The sequence below is a fragment of the Muntiacus reevesi genome, chromosome 21 (assembly GCF_963930625.1).
Source record: "Muntiacus reevesi chromosome 21, mMunRee1.1, whole genome shotgun sequence".
NCBI lineage: Eukaryota > Metazoa > Chordata > Mammalia > Artiodactyla > Cervidae > Muntiacus > Muntiacus reevesi.
The window spans coordinates 50,313,290-50,334,190 of NC_089269.1; the positions used below are offsets into that span (position 1 = coordinate 50,313,290).

Consider the following 20,901-nt stretch of genomic DNA (forward strand, 5'->3'; position numbering starts at 1 on the left):
TAACACACATGTCAAACACCCCAGGGTTTCTTGCACAAGCAGCAAATGCTATATGGCACTGATCTTCCAGTCTGCAATCTCCGCTACCTCATTACATTGATACACATCAAAAATTTATATAACAGAAAGACGCAGCATCTACAGCAACAACACAAGTATACAACGAGGACTCAGAAACAGTGTAATTAATACAATATAATGCTCTGGTAATGTTGGTCTCGCACAAAGCACCAAAAGACACTTGGATTCGATAGCCACTGAACCTGTATTAACAGGGAGATTTTAAGGGAAACACATGTACCTTTACAGGTTTATAAAGGACTCTATTCTGACTCACGGTGTCTGACAGGAGTGGATACTAACATTATCTTTTTTTTTTAAATGAGGAAACAAACAGGGAAATCAAGTGATTTGCTTCCAATTAAAAACCAAATTCATGACAGAGTGAAAAATGGAAAAAGCAGCCACTATTTCAGTCAGCCTTCCCTTCAGTAGCCTTCACGCTACCATTTCACAAATCTGAGCAGAATATATTTTTCCTGGGAATTCACTGCCGGTCCAGTGGTTGGGACTCCCCACTTTCACTGCCGAGGACCGAGGTTTGAGCTCTGGTCAGGGAACGAGAATCTCACAAGCTGAGCAGTTGTGTCCCCTGCACCCAACAGGGAAGGAAAAAAAAAAAAAAAAAAAAATATATATATATATATATATATTATAAAGGGAAACCACTTCTTTGACCAGGTACACTGGAAATGACTGAAAACTGAACAGCAAAGCAAATTTTAGAGTTTGTTTTCTCCAATAGATTTAACAATATTACAATGTGTGAGAAGTAATATTTATTGCAACAAGTTACAAGGGAGTGGAACCATGTAATTAGTCTTACAATTTATTGGAAGCAAGACGGTATTTTTAAAGGAAAAAACAACAAAGAGAAAGTGATTAAACAAGATGATATCTAGACAGAGGCACAGCATTCCACAACTGCTTCATACTCTGTGCATGGTAAAACCTCAGAGAGGAGAGACACATTAAGCAAAACACGGCTTATGTTAGAAGCTGCATATAATATCACTAATATTATTCTGTCTTACAACAAAAGGCTCTAGAAAAGTCCCTCTGGAGACAAAAAGTGCAACAACAGCAACAAAAACCTGTTGAAAAAAAGTGCAACAAAAAAACAAAGGAAAGCCAAAGTAGAGATAAAGACCCAGCTCTCCCTTTGAAATCTCTCAGGGGAATACACACAGTGCAAATACAGTGCAAATACTCCAGCTTTTGACTGGAGTAAGAACTTTCAGGTTAAAGATCTATTTTGCAGGAAGAGTTCACCTAAAGCTCTGAAAGCTAGAGCAAAAGACAGACTTGTAGTCAAGTCACTGAGCGGATGAAATGCCTAATTTTTCACTAGATCATAGTGATCCCCTTTGGGAAGAAGTACTTTTATCCTGAATCTAATTATTCCACTTTTTGTTATATGGTTCATGCTTTTAAACTGCAGTTGTCTTCAAACTTGCTTGATATAGAATTTTGTAACATCAGATAATAGTAGGCTGTCAAAAGACAACCATTTAAGCTGCTTTTGTTAAGAAGCATGTTGCTGAGCTGCCTAACAGTCTTTTTACATCAGCCATGTAAAACTGAGCTTATGTGATCATGTATTACCCTTTCTCAAATAAAGACTTATTAGAGGAATTGTTTTTTAGAAGAGATTTTCAAACTAGCCCTTCGGGCATTTTTAAAAATCTTCATGTAAAAGTCCACTTCTTTTATACATAAGAACAAACATTTTTCCTTTAAAAAAAAAATCTCATTTAAGCCAAAATAAATTACAACTTGCTAAAATACCCCTTTTAATGGCTCAGTGCTTATTTCAGATATGTGGAACTGTATTTTTTGCACATCTTTGAAAATCAGGCAAAGTAGTTAACGCTACAATGACCATGATGATAACAACCCTGGCTCAGGAAACAGATTAAGCTTTAAGTCCTCAAGAATAAAAAGACTGAACTCCCCATCTCATCTATATAGTCTTATACTATGTACATATTAACAATCTAATTCAATGGGGAAAAAAAGGACAGAAATTTCATAAAACTACTTAAAAACTCAGGGCGTAAAAGTGTAAAGAGACAAAAATTTAACGTACAATCTATTCCATTTGGCAATGTGTAAATTATACTGAGATAAAAACTTATCTACAGTTGGAATAAAACAAAAGGAAAACGTGATTTGAGAAGTGCTCTCAGGTCCACAGCTCTTCAGTTCTTCCAAATTTGTAGATCAGAGTGCTGGAAAGATATTAAAATAAACTGTGAGATAAAATCACATAGAAACACAATAGAGAATTCATTTTCTAAATATGCTTTGATGGGTACCTCACTGATCCATCCTATCAGTTTCTAAAATTTAAGACTGTGGTGCTGTTGGTCTGAATTTGCTTGTTTTATAAAGCAGTCTATGGACCTGATGGCTGAATTTAATATGTTCTTAAAGCCTGAAGTTACAGGATAGGACACTGGTAAGGAAAGAGCACATTTCTCATCGTGGCTAGCAATAAGGTCACTCACACTCTAGGGTTCTACAGTATCTGAACTACAAAAACTGAAGCATCCTAAAACAGACCATCATGCAATTCTTCATTCATTTACAGAAAGTTACTGTACAGAGTATTGGCTGGGCACGAGGCACCTGGCTGAGCAGTGGGAATGTGACTGTGAGCCAAGACTAGACAGATGTGCTCATCAGCAGAAAACCAAATCCCAACTCAGTGACACACACGGTATCCAGAGAGAGAAACACAAGGCTCGGACCTAGTTAGAGGACAAGGTTTTCCTAAGGAAGTGATGACTGAACTGAAATTCTAAAAGAAAGGGAGTGTGGGACTTCCCTGGTGGTCCAGTGGTTAAGAGTCCACCTACCAGTGCAGCAGCACGGGTTTGATTCCCAGTTCAGGGAGATCGCGCATACCACGGGGCATCTAAGCTTGTGCTCCTCAACCACGGAGCCCATGCACCCAGAGCGCGTGCTCCGTGACAGAAGGGGCCACCGCAGTGAGGCCCACACACCACCACCAAGAGCAGCCCCCACTCCCAACAACTAGAGAAAACCTGCGCGCAGCATGAAGACCCAGGGGAGGGAGGAGGGAGGGGGAAGAGAGACATTATCTCAGCAAGGTCTGAGGGGAAGAAGGAAGGGGCAGAAAGACGGGACACTCTGGGACCAGGAGTCTGAGCTGTGGGTACACTGGCCGTGTTAGATTTCAAACGTCAGCCACTCAGGAGGGGATAAGTAAGAATCCAATACGTGGTTTAGACACAGAGATAGACATCTGTGGCTCCCTGAATTCAGGTACTAACTGAAGTCCCCAGCAAAAGGGATCTCATCGAGAGAAAGAACAAGTCGAGAAGAAGCCTAGAAGAGAAACTTAAGAAATGTCAACAGTGAGTGGCCAGGGCATGGCGGACCGTGGGCACGCAAACCGAGGAGGAGCTGCCCTCCACACTCAGAAGCGGCCCGGCACACGGGAAGCACGGCTGGCTGAGTAACTTGCCCGCATCGGGGCGGAGCACACAGTTGACCCAGCAGCCACCACACATGAGCACAGGCCTTTACACACATAAGGTTTCTGCTCATCCAACTGTCATTTATACAGGCTCACCTGCCCCTGCAAAGGGCTGAATCTGAATTTAAATTTGATCTCAGAACAGTGCCTAACATGTCTTCGTGCAAATTCAATGTATTCCCAGAAGGCTGTGAGTCATGTGCCGAGAAATACAATCATAAGACGCAGAAATGGTCACACATCTTTCAAAACCAAGAGTGCCCCAGCTGCAGTGCAATAAGAGGGAATCCAGGCACAGGGTCTGCTGAGGTGAGGAAACAGTGTCATGCGCTCGGGGAGGCCAAGCAGCCAGAGTGCAAGGTGGAGGACAGACAGCTGGAGGGTGGGGCCCATGGGCTTCTGCTGAGTAATGACAGCAGACGCGCGGGCAGAACCCACCCGAGAAAAGTGAGAAAAGCGAAGGAGACACTGGAAAGGACCACTCCCAGAGCTCCCGGAGGGCTGGGACACCTCAGAACACATGCAGCATCCGGAAGAACACTCTAAAGTGCTCTCTGCCTTAGCAAGGGGGACCTATTAATCCCAGACTAAAGCTGCTCTGGGCCTGCCTAACAAAGCTTGAAAGTAAGATCCAAAGGATCAACCCGTTTGCAAATGACTGAGCTGCATTCAGAACAAAGCTCAAAAACATTTAAGGGAACACCCAACAGTCCAGCCTCCAGTCAGCCGCCAGCAAAGAGCAAATAGAGGAAGAGACTCAGAATGAAAAAAGGAAATGGAAGCAATCAGTAGAAACAACTGAGAACTGACACAATTAGACAAGGACACTGGAAGAGCTATAAACATACTTCATGTGTTAAGGAAGACAGGAAGAGCATAAGCATAAGACACGGAAATGGTGGGGAAAAAAGCCCAAATCAAGTTAACAGAGATGAAAAATACAATGTCTGAGATGAGAACCACACTGGATGGGAGTAACAGCAGATTAGACGTGATAGAAGCAGACATCAGTGAATTTAAAGATGTAACAATGGAAACTAACCTAAATGAAACACAGAGAGAAACAAGAAAGGAGAAGACTTGGTGGGCAGAAGAGCAGCGCTGGAGAGGTAGGAAAAAAGCACGCAAAGAACTAAGTGCCAGTGAGCTGTGGGATGACATCGAGCAGCCTAGTACGTGTGTGGCTGGAACCAGGAGGGCGGGGTGGATAGAAAAAATATTTGAGGAAATCATGTCTGAAAAGATTCCAAGTATGGTGAAAACTGTAACATATCCACAGATCCAAGAAACTCAGTGAAGCCCAAACAGAAGAAATATGAAGAAAACGACACCATAGCCCTCCATAATCCAACTCCTTAAAACCAGTGACAAAAACAAACTTCTTCAAGGCTTAGATCTTAATGCTTCTGTGAGTGAGGTGTAGGGTAAGGGCTGTAATTTTATAAATGATGCCTAAAGTACCTACCTATCTTTACATTAAAAGACATTTCATCTCAAAAAGCAAAGGATACAGGCTTCATTTTAGAAGCTTTATAGAAGATTACCCCTAAAAAACATTTCTGATCATTTATTATTTTATTTAAAGTTATCTTTTAAAACTTAATTAAAAAATTTAATTTCCTAATCAGGTTTTGTATATGACATGCATATTATGTATTAATTCTAATTTTTTCTTTTTACTGAAGGTACATGAAAGCTTCTCAACAAAACACAGCCTATGGAAACAGCAGTCTGGTGGGTCCAAATCCCTGTTCTGCATTTGCTTACTAAGTGAACTTAAGTAAGCCTCTGAGTCTTATTTTCTCATTGATAAAATAGGAACACCATCTGGTTTACATACTTAAGACAATTACACAGGAATTTAAAAAGTTAACATACATAAAGCATCTAGCTTAAGTCTTGGCATATAGCAGGGCCCCTAATTAAGTGGTTTATGTATGCTTTTATGCAATAGTAGAACTTTTACTTTTTAAAATAAGTTTTACATATTGTAGATTTATACATGTTTCATTGCATATGCTGCTCTTATAATAAAGATAATGTTTCTGTAAATGGTATACACGTGTAGTTTAACAATTAGGCAACTTACCTAAAAAATATAAGTGCATTTTGAAAAAACACAGCTAGTCCTGGATAAACATCAGTATCTGCACATACAAAGTAAGACAGATCACAAAAGGCAAAGGTCAGCAACAAAGTATTTGTGACATTTATAATGCTCTGCATAATTATAAAATACTACTATTATCCATTAACTCTAAGAAATCCACAATGCGGGAAGCCCCTCTGCATTTCTGCTCTCAGGGCTCAATCTCAGGTTCAGTCAATTCACGGAACTAAGATCCCACAAGCCACACGGTACAGCCAAAGAAGAAAACGAATCTACAGCGAAACTGAGGTAAGAAAGTGCCCACCTTGTTCTCTCAAAACAAGGGGTTACTTTCATTCTGGATAAAAGACAAAGAACTTACAAGACTTTCTTTTTGTCTTAAGTATTTGCTATGGTTTCAGCTACATCTGAACTGCTGAGGAAGCAGCAGCTTATCCGTCACTTCCCATGGCCAATAAATACACGTCAGAAATGCACAATGTTAGAAGTACAATGATAGAAATACACAACTTTAGAAATACGCAATGCTAGAAAGATGCAAATTACATTTTTGATGATCTAACAGTCTGTTCAGCTTATTTTCCTTCATGAATTTAGGAGTTTTATTTCATAAATCTGCCACATATGCAAAAAGAATCATTATAATTCATCATCATATTCTCCTGGAGAAAAGAGTCACTATCTTTCTAAGGAAAAAGAAAACATTGGAAATGACTCAAATTTTTGTGGATATTTAACTTTTATAAAACGATCAATGCTGATTAAAAATACTAGGTAGGATGAAGAAATATTCAACTTGCAGCCTTTGAAATCACAGCAAACAATACAGCTACATGGTTAAAAGCTCCAAGTTTGAGCCGTACCCCCGGATCTGAATCCCAACTCTACCACTGACTAAATGTATGATCATGGGTAAATTATTTCACCCATCATCCCTTACTTTCCTCATCTGTAAAATGGGCATTGTAACGACACCTACCCCAGGGCGTGAGAGGTGTAGACTATACACAGCACTCGTGACAGTACTCGCTCATGAAGTACTGAGTAACTGTTAGCTGCTACTGTTATTAACAGGTTCAGAAAACCTGTTCAGTAAAAGACTTGAAATACGTGTTAGAAAGGCTCTCTGAAGTAAATGCATGTTCAGTTTGCAAACTAAGATGTAGACATAGGGAATTCCTTGGTGGTCCGGGGGTTAAGACTCCGAGCTTCCACTGCAGCGAGTGCAGGTTCAATCCCTGGTCAGGGAACCAAAATCCTACAGGCTGTGTGGTTTGGCCAAAACACTCTAAGTATATGTAATGAGCAGTGCTGTAGGAATATGAAAATGAGATCCATAATCAATAAATTTCTCAATATGTACTGGATCTTTAAAGATTAAGATACAACCACTAAAGGGGATTCCCTGGTGGCCCAGTGGTTAGGATTCTGCACTGTGACTGGTGGGGGAACGAAGATCGCACATGTTACACAGTACAGCCCAACAACTGCAAGCTCCATGGTATTTTTATTTATTTGTTTGTTTCTCATAGTATTTTTAATAAACTAAAATAACACATTTTAGATATATGTGCTGAGTGGTATTATTTAAACATTAGTCAACCACTCACCTCTTAGACCTATTTATTTTGCACAAAATGAAAGATGAAGGTATTCCAAAATCTAATACTGATCAACCTATGATACTTAAGGGATCCTATCATGATATTAAAAGGTTAGCTGGGGGTCAGGACAAGGAGATGTGACAGTTAAGCAGAGTGACAAAGAGATTCCAAAGACAGAGGCATCAGAAGATGAGTAAAGTGTTATCTGAAACTGATGCTGTCTTTGGAGTGAAGGGAGAGAGCCAGTGAAAGGTTCTTCTGATGCTTCCCGGAGTACAGGGTACAACTGCGTCCCGATTTTCAAAACCTCTCACCACCTCCCTGATGAAAAGCTGTGGGGACTGAAACAGTCCCAAGACTCAGAATGATGTACTAAGAGCTCACTCCACGGCATCAACCGTTTCTACATGAAGGCTACACACATCTTCAATCTTGCACTTAAAAGACTCCCCTTGTACCTATGAATGAAAAATTAGAGACTGGAGTTGGAGAGGAGATATATCAGTGGACAGAAAGATACAGTGTCCATAACACCTTATCTTGAAATCCTTGGGGCCAGACATGTTTTAGAACTCAGAATTTTTCAGATTTAAGGATGATAACACAGGGCATAATATGGCATAGCACCCGCAACTGGGTTTGGTCCAGTATCCCACAACCAAATGCAACATATTCCCATAATAAAACATTTGAATGCTTATTAAAGTGAATAAAGATAATAATGAGCCCCAGGTCAGTTTAGGTCAGGTTTTGCTGCCAAGCTGTTTATGAAATTCTTGACCTTCAGCACTTCGTGGGTTTTCGATTTGTGTATAAGGGGCTGTAGCCCTGTGCAGCTTTTAAGACCACAATCCTCAGTAAAAGGCCTCTAGTGTAGAGCCTGGCTGCCTGGGGAAAGAAAGGAATGAGAACCTCGAGAGATGGCTGAGAGTTACCTGGTCTTGTCAGTGGCTTGGATTTCCCAGCGGGCCTACCCTACTGCACTCAATGACCCCCAGGGAAGCTATATTAAACAATTTATATCTTTACACAGAGTCTTAGCTTGAAGCTGAGTAATTACACTAAAGTTTACTCCATGGGGAGATAACAGACTAAGCCACATAGAAAAGACATATCTGAATGTCTCCTATGAAAGAAAAGAAAAATAAATACTTACTTTGGGTGACATAGGCACCAAAGAGTATCCACATAGAAGCAATCAGTGACCCAAACATCAACATGAAACCAATGAAGAGCCAAACTCGAGCACCTGTGTGAAAAACTGGCTTTATGATTTTGCTCATTTCTGCAGCTCTATTTCTCAGGAATACACAACATTAGAACACATAACTTAATATACACTATGCCTATCAAAGACAGTCACATATTTATATACACCTGCTTTAACAATTAACTGAATGAAGATTTTAAAAAATAAACTAAAACAGGTAAAGCAATACTTGTAAAGAGAAAAAGGGTAAGCTGTCGTTCTACTGGCTAAAAAAACAGTTGAGTAAATTAAAGTAGGCAGGCTTCATAAGTCATTACTTGACTAAACTGATTAATTGAACCCTAACTGAAAAGTTATCCTGTTACGTATTAACAAAGTAATTGTTTTATTAGAAGTAACATTTATTTCAGACAGCCATTACCATACAGGAATGAGAGATTGCAAATGAACAAGGACCATATGTCCCCTCTTCATCAGTATTAACATCATGTTACTACTCAATATGATACTAACAGCAGACTGCTTATAACTAAGCAGTCTGTCTTACGGCTGAGGCAGCAACTTGTGCCACGTATCCTTGAAAAGTTCAAGGACAAAAGCATCTCTTCAACCCCTCACTATGTAGAATTTTTGAATTTATACAACACAGAATCTCAATACAGTGATCACGTGAGTAGATTCAACACACTTTTAGAAAAGCAAGTTATCATCTGTGCCAGACCCTGATCACAGGTATATTGACAGCCTGTCACCCTGTGGAAGGGGAATGAAGCTCCACTGGAATGAAAATAAAACCCAAGCCGATTTCCATAATAGCTAAACTTGCTTTCACTGAAGATATTCTGTTACCAAGTGAACAGAAATTCATATATTTCGGACACCAGATAAGCAGGAAGCTCAAAGCTCAGCATGGCTGGAACAGCCGATGTTTGAAAAAAACAGGTCTCTAGATTATCTCAATTTTATTATAATACTAAGCAGATCTCCAGAAGTATACAGAAATGTTTAGCTCCTTGGAGAAAGACATCTTCCAAATTCAATCGCAGCTTTTTAAAAAAATAAATGAAAAGGAACTACCAAAACTCCTTGTAATTATTTTCCTTCATGTCCTTTATATGTGACCCCACAAAACTCTTCTGATAGAACAAGAAAAAAAAACTTCCCTTAAAAAATGAGTATGCTTTTGTTTAACAAAAAATGAAAAACTAATATTTTCCCTTTTTTACTTTACTACAAGGAAGCTCAGAGTCAGGTTAATAAACAATTAATAAGAGCATCCATCTTATCCTCGATTCTGAGTACAATATCTCCTTTCTACCTGGTTCCTGTGTCTTTTTATTTAACATTCCCATTTGTTGTATATTTATTACTTTGATAACAGTCTCCTGCAAATTACTCTGGGAATTAAATAGGAAGAAATTACAAATAAACTGTTAAAGTAGTATGAAAGTGTGACAATAACTGAGCATGCCTATAAGACAGTTTGCCCTTATTTTCTGAAGTACTAGACAGAAGTTGCACTAAAGGCACCATGTATAAACTGTACTATGAACTTGAACTTAGTAGAGAATAATCATGGAATAAAATGTAATAGTCACTAAGAGTAAAAAGTACGGGCTTTGGAACCACACAGACCCAAGACAAATGCAAGTTCTACCTTTAAGCTAAAAAGTTTTGGGTAAGTTACAGCACAATTTTCTATACAAAACAGATAATAGTAACGTAATCCACAGCAATGTCTGTGGAATATATTTTTAATGATCAAATAAATAAATGTGTGCTCTATGCACAACATTTTCACTTGCTAATACATGCACTTTTATTCTTCATTCTCACTCATTCCTGACATTACCTGCCAAAGCTGGGGCACAAGACATGCAAGTGAGCATACACACACAATGCACTTTTTAAAATAATTTTTATTTATTTTTATTTTGGCTTGTGCTGGGTCTTTGCTGCTCTGTGGGCTTTTTCCTAGTCGCAGCGAGAGGGGGCTACTCTCCAATTGGGGGGTGGGGGCTTCTCATTGTGGTGGTTTGTCTTGTTGCAAAGCATGGGGTCTAGGGTGCACAGGCTTCAGTAGTTGCGGCTCCCAGGTTCCAGAGCACCAGCTCAATAGCTGCAGCTCACGGGCTTAGTTGCTCCATGGCATGTGGGATGTTCCCAGGTCAGGGATCGAACCTGCGTACTCTGCACTGGTAGTGGATTCTTTACCACGGAGCCACCAGGGAAGCCCCACAATGCACTTTTAACTTAGGTTTGTCTGTCATTTGTCACTATCCCCAGCCTCTCCAATTCTTCAAGGATCACAATGGAAGTGAAATCATAAAATCTGCATCAGCACTTAAAGCATCAGGTGCAAAAGAAAGCTTACTTGTCCCCCTATAACTGGCTTAGTTCACTTAGCATCATGTCCTCCAAGTTCATCCCTGTTATCACATACGGCAGGATTTCCTTCTTCCAGGCCCATGCCCTTTATGTGAGGTATCTAAGAGAGTCAAGCTCACAGAAACAGCGAGTACAATAGCAGTTGCCAGGGACTGAAGAGGGAAAGTGGGAGTCACTCAATGGGTACATGAGATTCTAGAAAGGGTGAAACTACAGTGACAGGAGGCAGATTAGCGGTGGCCAGGTAGGGGAAAGGGGATTAAACTTTCTGGAGTAACGGAAATATTCTATACTACGACTGCAGGTATAGCTACACACTACAATAATATAAAATTATCCTCAATTACACTGAGTAAATGGTAACAGACAAGGACACTGAACAGTTCTCAACAAGCATGACACAGTGGCTAAGAGCATAGGCTCTGAAATCGGCCTGTCGGTGTGCAAATCCTGGCCCCACCACTTACTTGCTTTCTGACTTGGACAAGTTACTTGAGCTCTCTGTGCCTTAGTTCCTTCATCTAAAATTGAGGACAAGATCACTTATCTCCAAGGACTATTGCAAAACTGACTGAGTTAATGTGTGTAGAAAATTCAGTCTTTGGTACACACTAAGTATTCTACAAGAAGGGAATGGCAAACCACTTCAGTATTCTTGCCTTGAGAACGCCATGAACAGTTTGAAAAGGCAGAAAGATATGACCCTGAAAGATGAACTCCCTAGGTCAGTAGGTACCCAAAATGCTACTGGAGATCAGTGGAGAAATAATTCCAGAAAGAATGAAGAGATGGAGCCAAAGCAAAAACAACACCCAGTTGTAGATGTGACTGGCAACGGAAGTAAAGTCCATTGCTATAAAGAATATTGCAAAAAAAAAAAGAACAATACTGCATAGGAACCTGGAATGTTAGGTCCATGAATCAAGGTATATTGCAAGTGGCCAAACAGGAGATGGCAAGAGTGAACACTGACATTTTAGGAATCAGTGAACTAAAATGGACAAATGGGCGAATTTATATCTACTACTGTGGGCAAGAATCACTTAGAATAAATGGAGTAGCCCTCATAGTCAACAAAAGAGTCCAAAATGCAGTACTTGGGTACAATCTCAAAAACGACAGGACGATCTCTGTTCATTTCCAAGGCAAAACATTCAATATCACGGTAATCCAAGTCTATGCCCCGACCAGTAATGCTGAAGAAGCTGAAGTTGAACGGTTCTATGAAGACCTACAAGACCTTCTAGAACTAACACCCAAAAAACATATCCTTTTCATTATAGGGGACTGGAATGTAAAAGTAGGAAGTCAAGAGATACCTGGAGTAATGGGCAAATTTGGCCTTGGATTACAAAACGAAGCAGGGCAAAGGCTAACAGAGTTTTGCCAAGAGAACGCACTGGTCATAGCAAACACCCTCTTCCAACAACACAAGAGAAGACTCTACAGATGGACATCACCAGATGGTCAATACAGAAATCTGACTGACCATATTCTTTGCAACCAAAGATGGAGTAGCTCTATACAGTCAGCAAAAACAAGACCAGAAGCTGACTGTGGCTCAGATCATGAACTCCTTATTGCCAAATTCAGACTGAAATTGAAGAAAGTAGGGAAAACCACCAGACCGTTCAGGTATGACCTGAATCAAATCCCTTATGATTACATAGTGGAAGTGAGAAATCGATTCAAGGGACTAAATCTGATAGACAGAGTGCCTGAAGAACTATGGATGGAGGTTCATGACATTGTACAGGAGGCAGTGATCAAGACCATCCCCAAGAAAAAGAAATGCAAAAAGGCAAAATGGTTATCTGAGGAGGCCTTACAAATAGCTGAGAAAAGAAGAGACACTAAAGGCAAAGGAGAAAAGGAAATATATACCCATTTGAATGCAAAGTTTCAAATAACAGCAAGCAGAGAGAAGAAAGCCTTCCTCAGTGATCAATGCAAAGAAATAGAAGAAAACAACAGAATGGAAAAGACTAGAGATCTCTTCAAGAAAATTATATACCAAGGGAACATTTCATGCAAGATGGGCACAATAAAGGACAGAAATGGTACAGACCTAAAAGAAGCAGACGATATTAAGAAGAGGAGGCAAGAATACATGAAAGAACTATACAAAAAAAGATCTTCATGACCTCATGACCTAGATAACCATGATGGTGTGATCACTCACCCAGAGCCAGACATCCTAGAACGCGAAGTCAAGTGGGCCTTAGGAAGTATCACTATGAACAAAGCTGGTGGAGGTGATGGAATTCCAGTTGAGCTATTTCAAATCTTAAAAGATGATGCTGTGAAAGTGCTGCACTCAATATGCCAGCAAATTTGGAAAACTCTGAAGTGGTCACAGGACTGGAAAAGGTCAGTTTTCATTCCAATCCCAAGGAAAGCCAATGCCAAAGAAGGTTCAAACTACCACACAATTGTACTCATCTCACACGCTAGCAAACTAATACTCAAAATTCTCCAAGCCAGGCTTCAACAGTACGTGAACCATGAACTTCCAGATGTCAAGCTGGTTTTAGAAAAGGCAGAGGAACCAGAGATCAAATTGCCAACATACATTGGATCATCGAGAAAGCAAGAGTTCCAGAAAAACATCTACTTCTGCTTTACTGACTACACCAAAGCCTTTGACTGTGTGGATCACAACAAACTGGTAAATTCTTCAAGAGATGGGAATATCCGACCACCTGACCTGCCTCCTGAGAAATCTGTACGCAGGTCAGGAAGCAACAGTTAGAACTGGACATAGAAAAACAGACTGGTTCCAAATTGAGAAAGGAGTATGTCAAGGCTGTATACTGTCATCTTGCTTGTTTAACTCATATTCAGAGTACATCATGCAAAATACCAGCTGGATGAAGCAAAAGCTGGAATCAAGACCACCAGGAAAAATATCAATAACCTCAGATATGCGTATGACAACACCCTTATGTCAGAAAGGGAAGAACTAAAGAGCCTCTTGATGAAAGTGAAAGAGGAGAGTGAAAAAGTTGGCTTAAAGCTCAACATTCAGAAAACAAAGGTCATGGCATTTGGTCCCATCACTTCATGGCAAATAGATGGGGAAACAATGGAAACAGTGACAGACTTTATTTTCTTGGGCTGCAAAATCGCTGCAGATGGTGACTGCAGTCACGAAATTAAAAACACTTTCCCCTTGGAAGAAAAGCTATGACAAACCTAGACAGCATATTAAAAAGCAGAGACATTACTTTGCCAACAAAGGTCTGTCTAGTCAAAGCTATCGTTTTTCCAGTAGTCATGTATGGATATGAGAGTTGGACTATAAAGAAAGCTGAGTGCCGAAGATTTGATGCTTTTGAACGTGGTATTGGAGAAGACTCGAAAGTCCCTTGGATTGCAAGGAGATCCAACCCATCTATCCTAAAGGAAATGGGTCCTGAATGTTTACTGGAAGGACTTATGCTGAAGCTGAAACTTCAGTACTTTGCCACCTGATGCAAAGAACTGACTCCTTGGAAAAGATCCTGATGCTAAGAAAGATTAAAGGCAGGAGGATGAGGATGAGATGATTGGATGGCATCACCAACTCAAAGGACATGAGTTTGAGCAAGCTCCTGGAGTTGGCGATGGGCAGCAGCTGGTATGCTGCAGCCCATGGGGTCGTAAAAGAGACGGACATGACTGAGAAACTGAACTGAACTGAATTCTACAAGTATTATTCCCAATCATCCTTCAAAATTCCTTTCCCACATGCTCCCAATTTCTGACTATAATTACAAGTTACCCTCCCTCACCCTTAAAGGCTGAAAACAGGATGTCTAGTCCTGTATTTTTCATATACAGCAAGAAAATTCCACTGGAAACAAACACCTGGATTCTATAGAATGTGTTATAGTCTGAATAAAAGAAAAATACTATTGGGTGACAAATCAAAAGATTTCAAACAAAAAAATGTGTATGTAGACAGCATGATTCTTCTACATACTTTCATTGTAGTCTATGGGTTGGTTATTCAGGTGATCAGAACTAAATGTGAAAAACACTGTAGCCCTAGGTTTGATCTCTTAATGTGTCTGTACTTTGCTGTTAAATAATCACAATCAGCCATATTGTAAGTAATACTATTAGTCAACATTTGGGATAAGAATAAATCTATCATTAGTATAGGAAGAATAACCTGGAGTCAAGATCCACTGATTCTGAATAATATATTTTATCTATATACTATGGGCAATATAACATGACAAAAACCAGTAACTTCAACTTTCTTAAAGTTTTAAATAACAGAAACTTTTTTAAAAGCAAAACTGCAAAAATCCTACATAATCATTACCATCCCTAAATAAAGACTCACAAGAGGCTTTGTTTTTCCTACTGATGAATCCCTCCTTCACCAGCACACAGTGACCGCTCGAAAGGGCCTTACCTGTCCTTCCTAAACAGCCGCTCTCGTAACTGTCACCTCTCACCTGAGCGTTGGACACAGCGTTTATCCTAGAGCAATGCAAATCATCCAATAAACTCTCAGGCTGCTAAAACAGTCACAGATATTTAGAAGAGAATATTTTCTTCACAAGTCATTTAGAAGAGAAACATTTTCTAACTAAAGTCAACATCTGAATAACCCGAATGTATCTTTTAACTTAAATGTCCTAATGGATAGAAATATTACAGTAGTCTTACTTTACTAAAATACACCCAGAAAAGATTTAATTTTCAGGGATTACTATCACTTGTCTCCAGAGATTATGAAAGAGACTCCCGTTCTCTGATTTCCTTGCCTATTTTACATGAGTGACCCACTGTGTGTTATCCCATTTTAAGGCTCTCACTATAAACAAGAGCTCAAAAGTTTCTCTTTGTGTTAAAAGTCAAGTGACTTTCTCTCATTCATTTCTCAAATTCAGAGAACATGTGGTTTATGTATAATAAGTAGGCTCACTTTATTCAGCTTCTCTTTCCACTTTTGTCAGAGCAGGTTCATTTGTAGTAGGAATTGTCTTTACTTAGCATCCTGAATGAATATAAGTAGATCCATCTTCTACAAATTTAAAGATTTTTAAAGCTCCTGAATACAATAAAATTATATAATCTTAATGTTCAACCTATTTTTTAAATTATTACAAGACATCCATGAAAAACTTCTAAATTCTTAGAAGTGACAGAATGGCTAAACCTGAAAATGATTTAATAAAAAAGAAAAGCCATAGATCAATCTCTTGATTTAAGGTTAATCCTGTCCTCCCCCAAATACTGGCAAATATAGTCAAGTAATACATTTAAATAATACCCCATGGTAAAAGATGAATATATGAGAATATTCAAGGATTACTCCCGTCCTAAAAAATCTACATATGTACAAACTTGATTAAATCTAAAATGCCAATGATTTTTAAGATGCACCATTAATTTTCATGCTACCAAGGGAAAAAATTATGAATTATAAGATACCAATGACTATGTGAAGCATGCTGATATTCAGAGATGTTAAAATACAAAAAATAGTCTTAAGATCTATAAAACATAGTAATTTGTCAGTTAAACAAATATAAGATCTCGAAAATCACATGCTGAATCATTATAGAGGATAAAAAGATTATCTGACTAAATTCAACAGTTCTTCTTGATTTAAAAAAATTTTAATAAAATGGGAATATAGATATACACACACACACATATATATATCATGTTAAAGAATCAACAGAAATTATTCCAGATAGCATTAAACTTTTGAGAAAAAAAAAGTTTTTAGAAAAATAATCTTGAATTGAGAGTTACCTCATACTTACATGAAGAAAGCCAATGTGGAAAACACTCCACATGTGTGAAAGGCATGGTTCAGCTGTTCTGGCTTCGGATACACCACAGCTGCATCGATCATTATCCACCAACCAGTAAAAAACTTGAGAAGGAGAAAGAGCCCACGTCGTTAAAACAGCACTCACACCAACACTTTGGCTTACCTGTTCCTTCACATCTCATGTTTTCTATGGACAACATAATTGAAACATACAATGAAATATGTCTACTTTGAGTTTCAGATGCTGAAATATAAAAAATAAGAATCCCTTGTTTACTTCTTTATAGTATATGAGGTAAATTCAACTAATCAAATTGGTATAAGATTCTGATGTTCTGCTCTCAGTGCAAGATGAAAAATTTATTATCTAGGAATGAATTATCTGCTTCTTTCACCATAAATTTATATACAACCATAAAATACACCATAAATGCACCATAAAATTATATATAACCAAAGCTCTCTTAACTAACTAATTCCCTGATTGCCTGGTTTCACTCCTTTGTTCATATTAAAAAGCACTTGGACACTCCCTTTTAATGTGATCAAGTACTTTCGCTTCCACAAATGAGTCGCCATGTCCCCAAGAAAACATCTAAGCTTGCTATGATTTTAATTAATAGGCAATTTGATTAAATACTGTAAAACTGATTAAATATGAGTTTGCAAAATGTAAAGTTTCTATGTAAACTAGGCTGAATAGACAAAGTAGAAAAGTTACTAAGGAATTTCATAGGCAAATTAAGTGCAGGAGAGATGACCATAGACAGCAAGAAAAATAGAAACACCTAAAAGACTTCTGCATGTATACTGCTTCACAGTTATCTTTAGTTCTTATCCTACTTATTTTTTTTCTATTGGACTTCAGGTGTAGAACTATACACTGAAAAAGAGAAATTTACATTAAGTGTAACAGGATCTTTCTGGTCCCAGCTCAAGGTGGTTGTGGTTTCAATGATCAGCTCCCGGAAAGGGAACGTAACTCGTTCCAGGCCTTGGAGGCACCAGAATACATTTAGCTTCAAAATGACAAGTTTTATAACAAGAGTGTTCAGACAAAGAAAGTAATGCAAAACTTCATGATGGAGTATGCCAGTATCGTAAGGAAGCTCTTGAATGACGTGTAAAATACAGCAAGTATCTTATTCGGTGGGGGCAGGGGATGCTTGATTTCCATCACAAGATTGGCCATAATCTGATTTTTTTTTGGGAGGGGGGGCTGTGCCCTGGGGCTCCCCTGGTGCCTCAGAGGGTAAAGCGTCTGCCAGCAATGCAGGAGGTTCGATCCCTGGGTTGGGAAGATCCCCTGGAGAAGGAAATGGCAACCCACTCCAGTGTTCTTGCCTGGAGACTCGCACAGACAGGGGAGCCTGGCGGGCTACAGTCCATGGGTTCGCAAAGAGTCGGACACGACTGAGTGACTTCACTTTCACTTTCATTGTGGCACGTGGGCTCTTAGTTCCCTGATGAGGGATCAAGCTCATGCCCCCTGCAGTGGAATCGTGGAGTCTAGACCACTGGCCCTTCAGAGAAGTCCATGATTTAATTTTTTCTGAAGCTCAAAGATTAAGTACCAGGGGTGAGAAGGGACTCTCTATACCATTCTATTTTTGTCTGTATGTTTGATATTTTTAGTAAAAAGCATTTTTTTTTTTTTTTTAAATAAAAGGACTTCCCTGGTGATCTAACAGTTAGGAATCTGCCTGCCGATGCAAGGATCGCAGGTTCAATCCCTGGTCCATGAGGATCCCGCGTGCAGAGGAACAACTAAGCCCACGCACCACAACTGCTGACCGAGCACTGGAGCCCTCGAGCAGCAGCTACAGAAGCCCATGTGCCCCAGAGTCTGTGCTCCTCAGGGAGGGACATCACTGCAATGAGAAGCATGGGCGCTGCAACTAGAGAAGGCTTGCATGCAGCAACGAAAACCCAACATGGCCAAAAAAACAAATAAATAAATATTTACAACAGAAACCAAAAAACGACTGCCTACAAAAACTGTATTATCTTGGTTATTCACAGTGCAAAGGAATCGAGATCAATTTTCAGGGGAAAGGTGAGGCACAAATGTCGCCAACCACGCCTCTCCACTTACCAATATGCCTGCAACCACAGAAGCCACTGCGTTTCTTCTCTCGCTCCAGTCAATGCATTCACATTCTGGCCAACGGAAATTATCTAGGAAGCCTGCCATTTTCACCACTTAAGCATGGATTTTTCATTAAATACTATATTCTACAAAAAAAAAAAAAAAAAAAAGACAAAAAAAAATCCATGTAAGGAAATATTTTTAGGAACTGAAATATTTTACTCCTTTCTTACTTCCAGCTTTAAACACCAACTTACTTCGGGTCTTTATCTCCTACAGGTAAGAAGAAAAATTCAGTACTACAATGAGTATCTATTGAGATGTACCTAAGACTGCTAGGATACAAGAGGCCACTTACTAACAGTGTCTGTTAAATGAGCAGGGTGTTTTTATTTTTTAATTTTTTTTTTTTTGAGCAGGGTGTTTTTAAAACAAATCTGCAGTCTCTGACACCTCTCCCATCGAAAGGTGGATCTATGTACCTTCCTCTGAATTGAGGCCAACAATAAAGGTGGGTTGAGGGCTTCCCTGGTAGCTCAACTGGTAAAGAATCCACCTGCAATGCAGGAGACCCCGGTTTGAATCCTGAGTCAGGAAGATCTCCTGGAGAAGGGACAGGCAATCCACTCCAGTATTCTTGGGCTTCCCCTGGAGCTCAGATGGTAAAGAATCCACCTGCAGTGCGGGAGACCTGGGTTCAATCCCTGGGTCGGGAAGATCCCCTGGAGGAGGGCTGGCAACCCACTCCATTGTTCTTGCCTGGAGAATCCCATGGACAGAGAAGCCTGGCGGGCTATAGTCCAGGGGGTCACAAAGAGTCAGACATGACTGAGCGACTAAATACAGCACAGCAAAGGTGGAGAAAGCGATGCCATGTAACTTCTCAGACGAGATCATACAACGTAAGGAACATTAAGACGAGAGTCCTGGTTCCTTCATGAAAAATCCAAGGCCACGGTACTGTGAGGAGACCACATATAGGTGTTCTGGCCCACATTTCCAGGTGGCGGCCCAGCCAACAGCTAGCCCCAAACACTGCAATATAAACACTCTTAAATACCTGACTAAACCCTCACTGCAATTAGAGAAAGTCCTCACACAGCAACAATGACCCACTGCAGCCAAAAATAAATTAAATTAGACAATGAACAAAAGAATCTTAAAATGCATTCAATATCATTAGTCACCAGGGAAATGCAAATTAAAGAAATATCACATCCACTAGAAAAGCTAAGTTTTTTTTTAAAAGACTGACTGTTGGCGGTAGAACAATTGGAAATCTTACACATTTCTGGTTGCAATTTCTTACAAAGTTAAAAATAAACATTCCTATAACCTAGCAATTCCATTTCTAAATATTTACCAAGGGAAGTAAAAACATATGTCCACATACACAAAAAGACATTTACAAGGAAGTTTAGAGCAAGTTTATTCATATTGGTTCCAAACTGAAACAACCTAAATGCTTAACAGAACAAATGGATACACAAATTATGATCAATCCATAGAACAGAATACTATTCAGTGACAAAAAAAGATGAATAATACATATAACCACACAGAAAAAAAACTCAGAAACCTGATTTATGTGAAAAAAGGCAGACATAAATGAGTATATACTGTATGATGCTATTTAAATGAAGCTTAAGAAGCGAAACTAACCAATGTTCCCAGAAATCAAAACAGTGATTGCCTATAGGGACTGAGAACTGACTACAAGGGAACTTTTGTTTGGGGGGGTGGGTGATAGAAATGGTCTATATCTTGGTTGAGATACTGATTATTCAGGTACATGTATTTATCAAAATTTACTGAAGTGTACGCTTAAGATCTGTGTATTTTACAGTATGTAAATTTTACCCACAAAAGGTTTTTTTTTATCATTTAGATATGATTTAGCTGCACTAAAGACTTACTCTGTATGCATTATGGGTATGTTTTATCAAGATAGTCTGCAAACATGGAGATGAACTGTTATCAAAGATTAAATATTACCTAGTTAAAAAACAAGTTTAGGGGAAGGTCACCACGATTTAAGACAATGTCTGAAGGTTAAAACAAAAGTCATACTTCCTATTGTAAAATTCATTTCCCAGGACTTACCCACTGGTCCAGGGGTTAAGAATTCACCTTTCAATGTAGAAGATGTGGGTCTG

General features: G+C 39.3%; 1 protein-coding gene across 1 annotated transcript in view; it reads right to left on the reverse strand.

Moving 5' to 3' along the window:
• Window positions 1-816: 816 nt before the first annotated feature.
• The window catches only part of TMEM50B (transmembrane protein 50B), a 39,411-nt gene continuing 19,326 nt past the window's right edge, over window positions 817-20,901 (reverse strand). Inside the window, exons 2-7 of the mRNA XM_065913548.1 lie at window positions 18,752-18,891; window positions 16,646-16,758; window positions 15,283-15,350; window positions 8,436-8,528; window positions 5,655-5,712; window positions 817-2,291 (exon numbers count right to left, since the gene is read on the reverse strand). Of these exons, the coding sequence (XP_065769620.1) occupies window positions 2,246-2,291; window positions 5,655-5,712; window positions 8,436-8,528; window positions 15,283-15,350; window positions 16,646-16,758; window positions 18,752-18,850 (477 nt within the window). The 5' untranslated portion in view covers window positions 18,851-18,891 and the 3' untranslated portion in view covers window positions 817-2,245. The remainder of the gene's footprint in view (window positions 2,292-5,654; window positions 5,713-8,435; window positions 8,529-15,282; window positions 15,351-16,645; window positions 16,759-18,751; window positions 18,892-20,901) is intronic.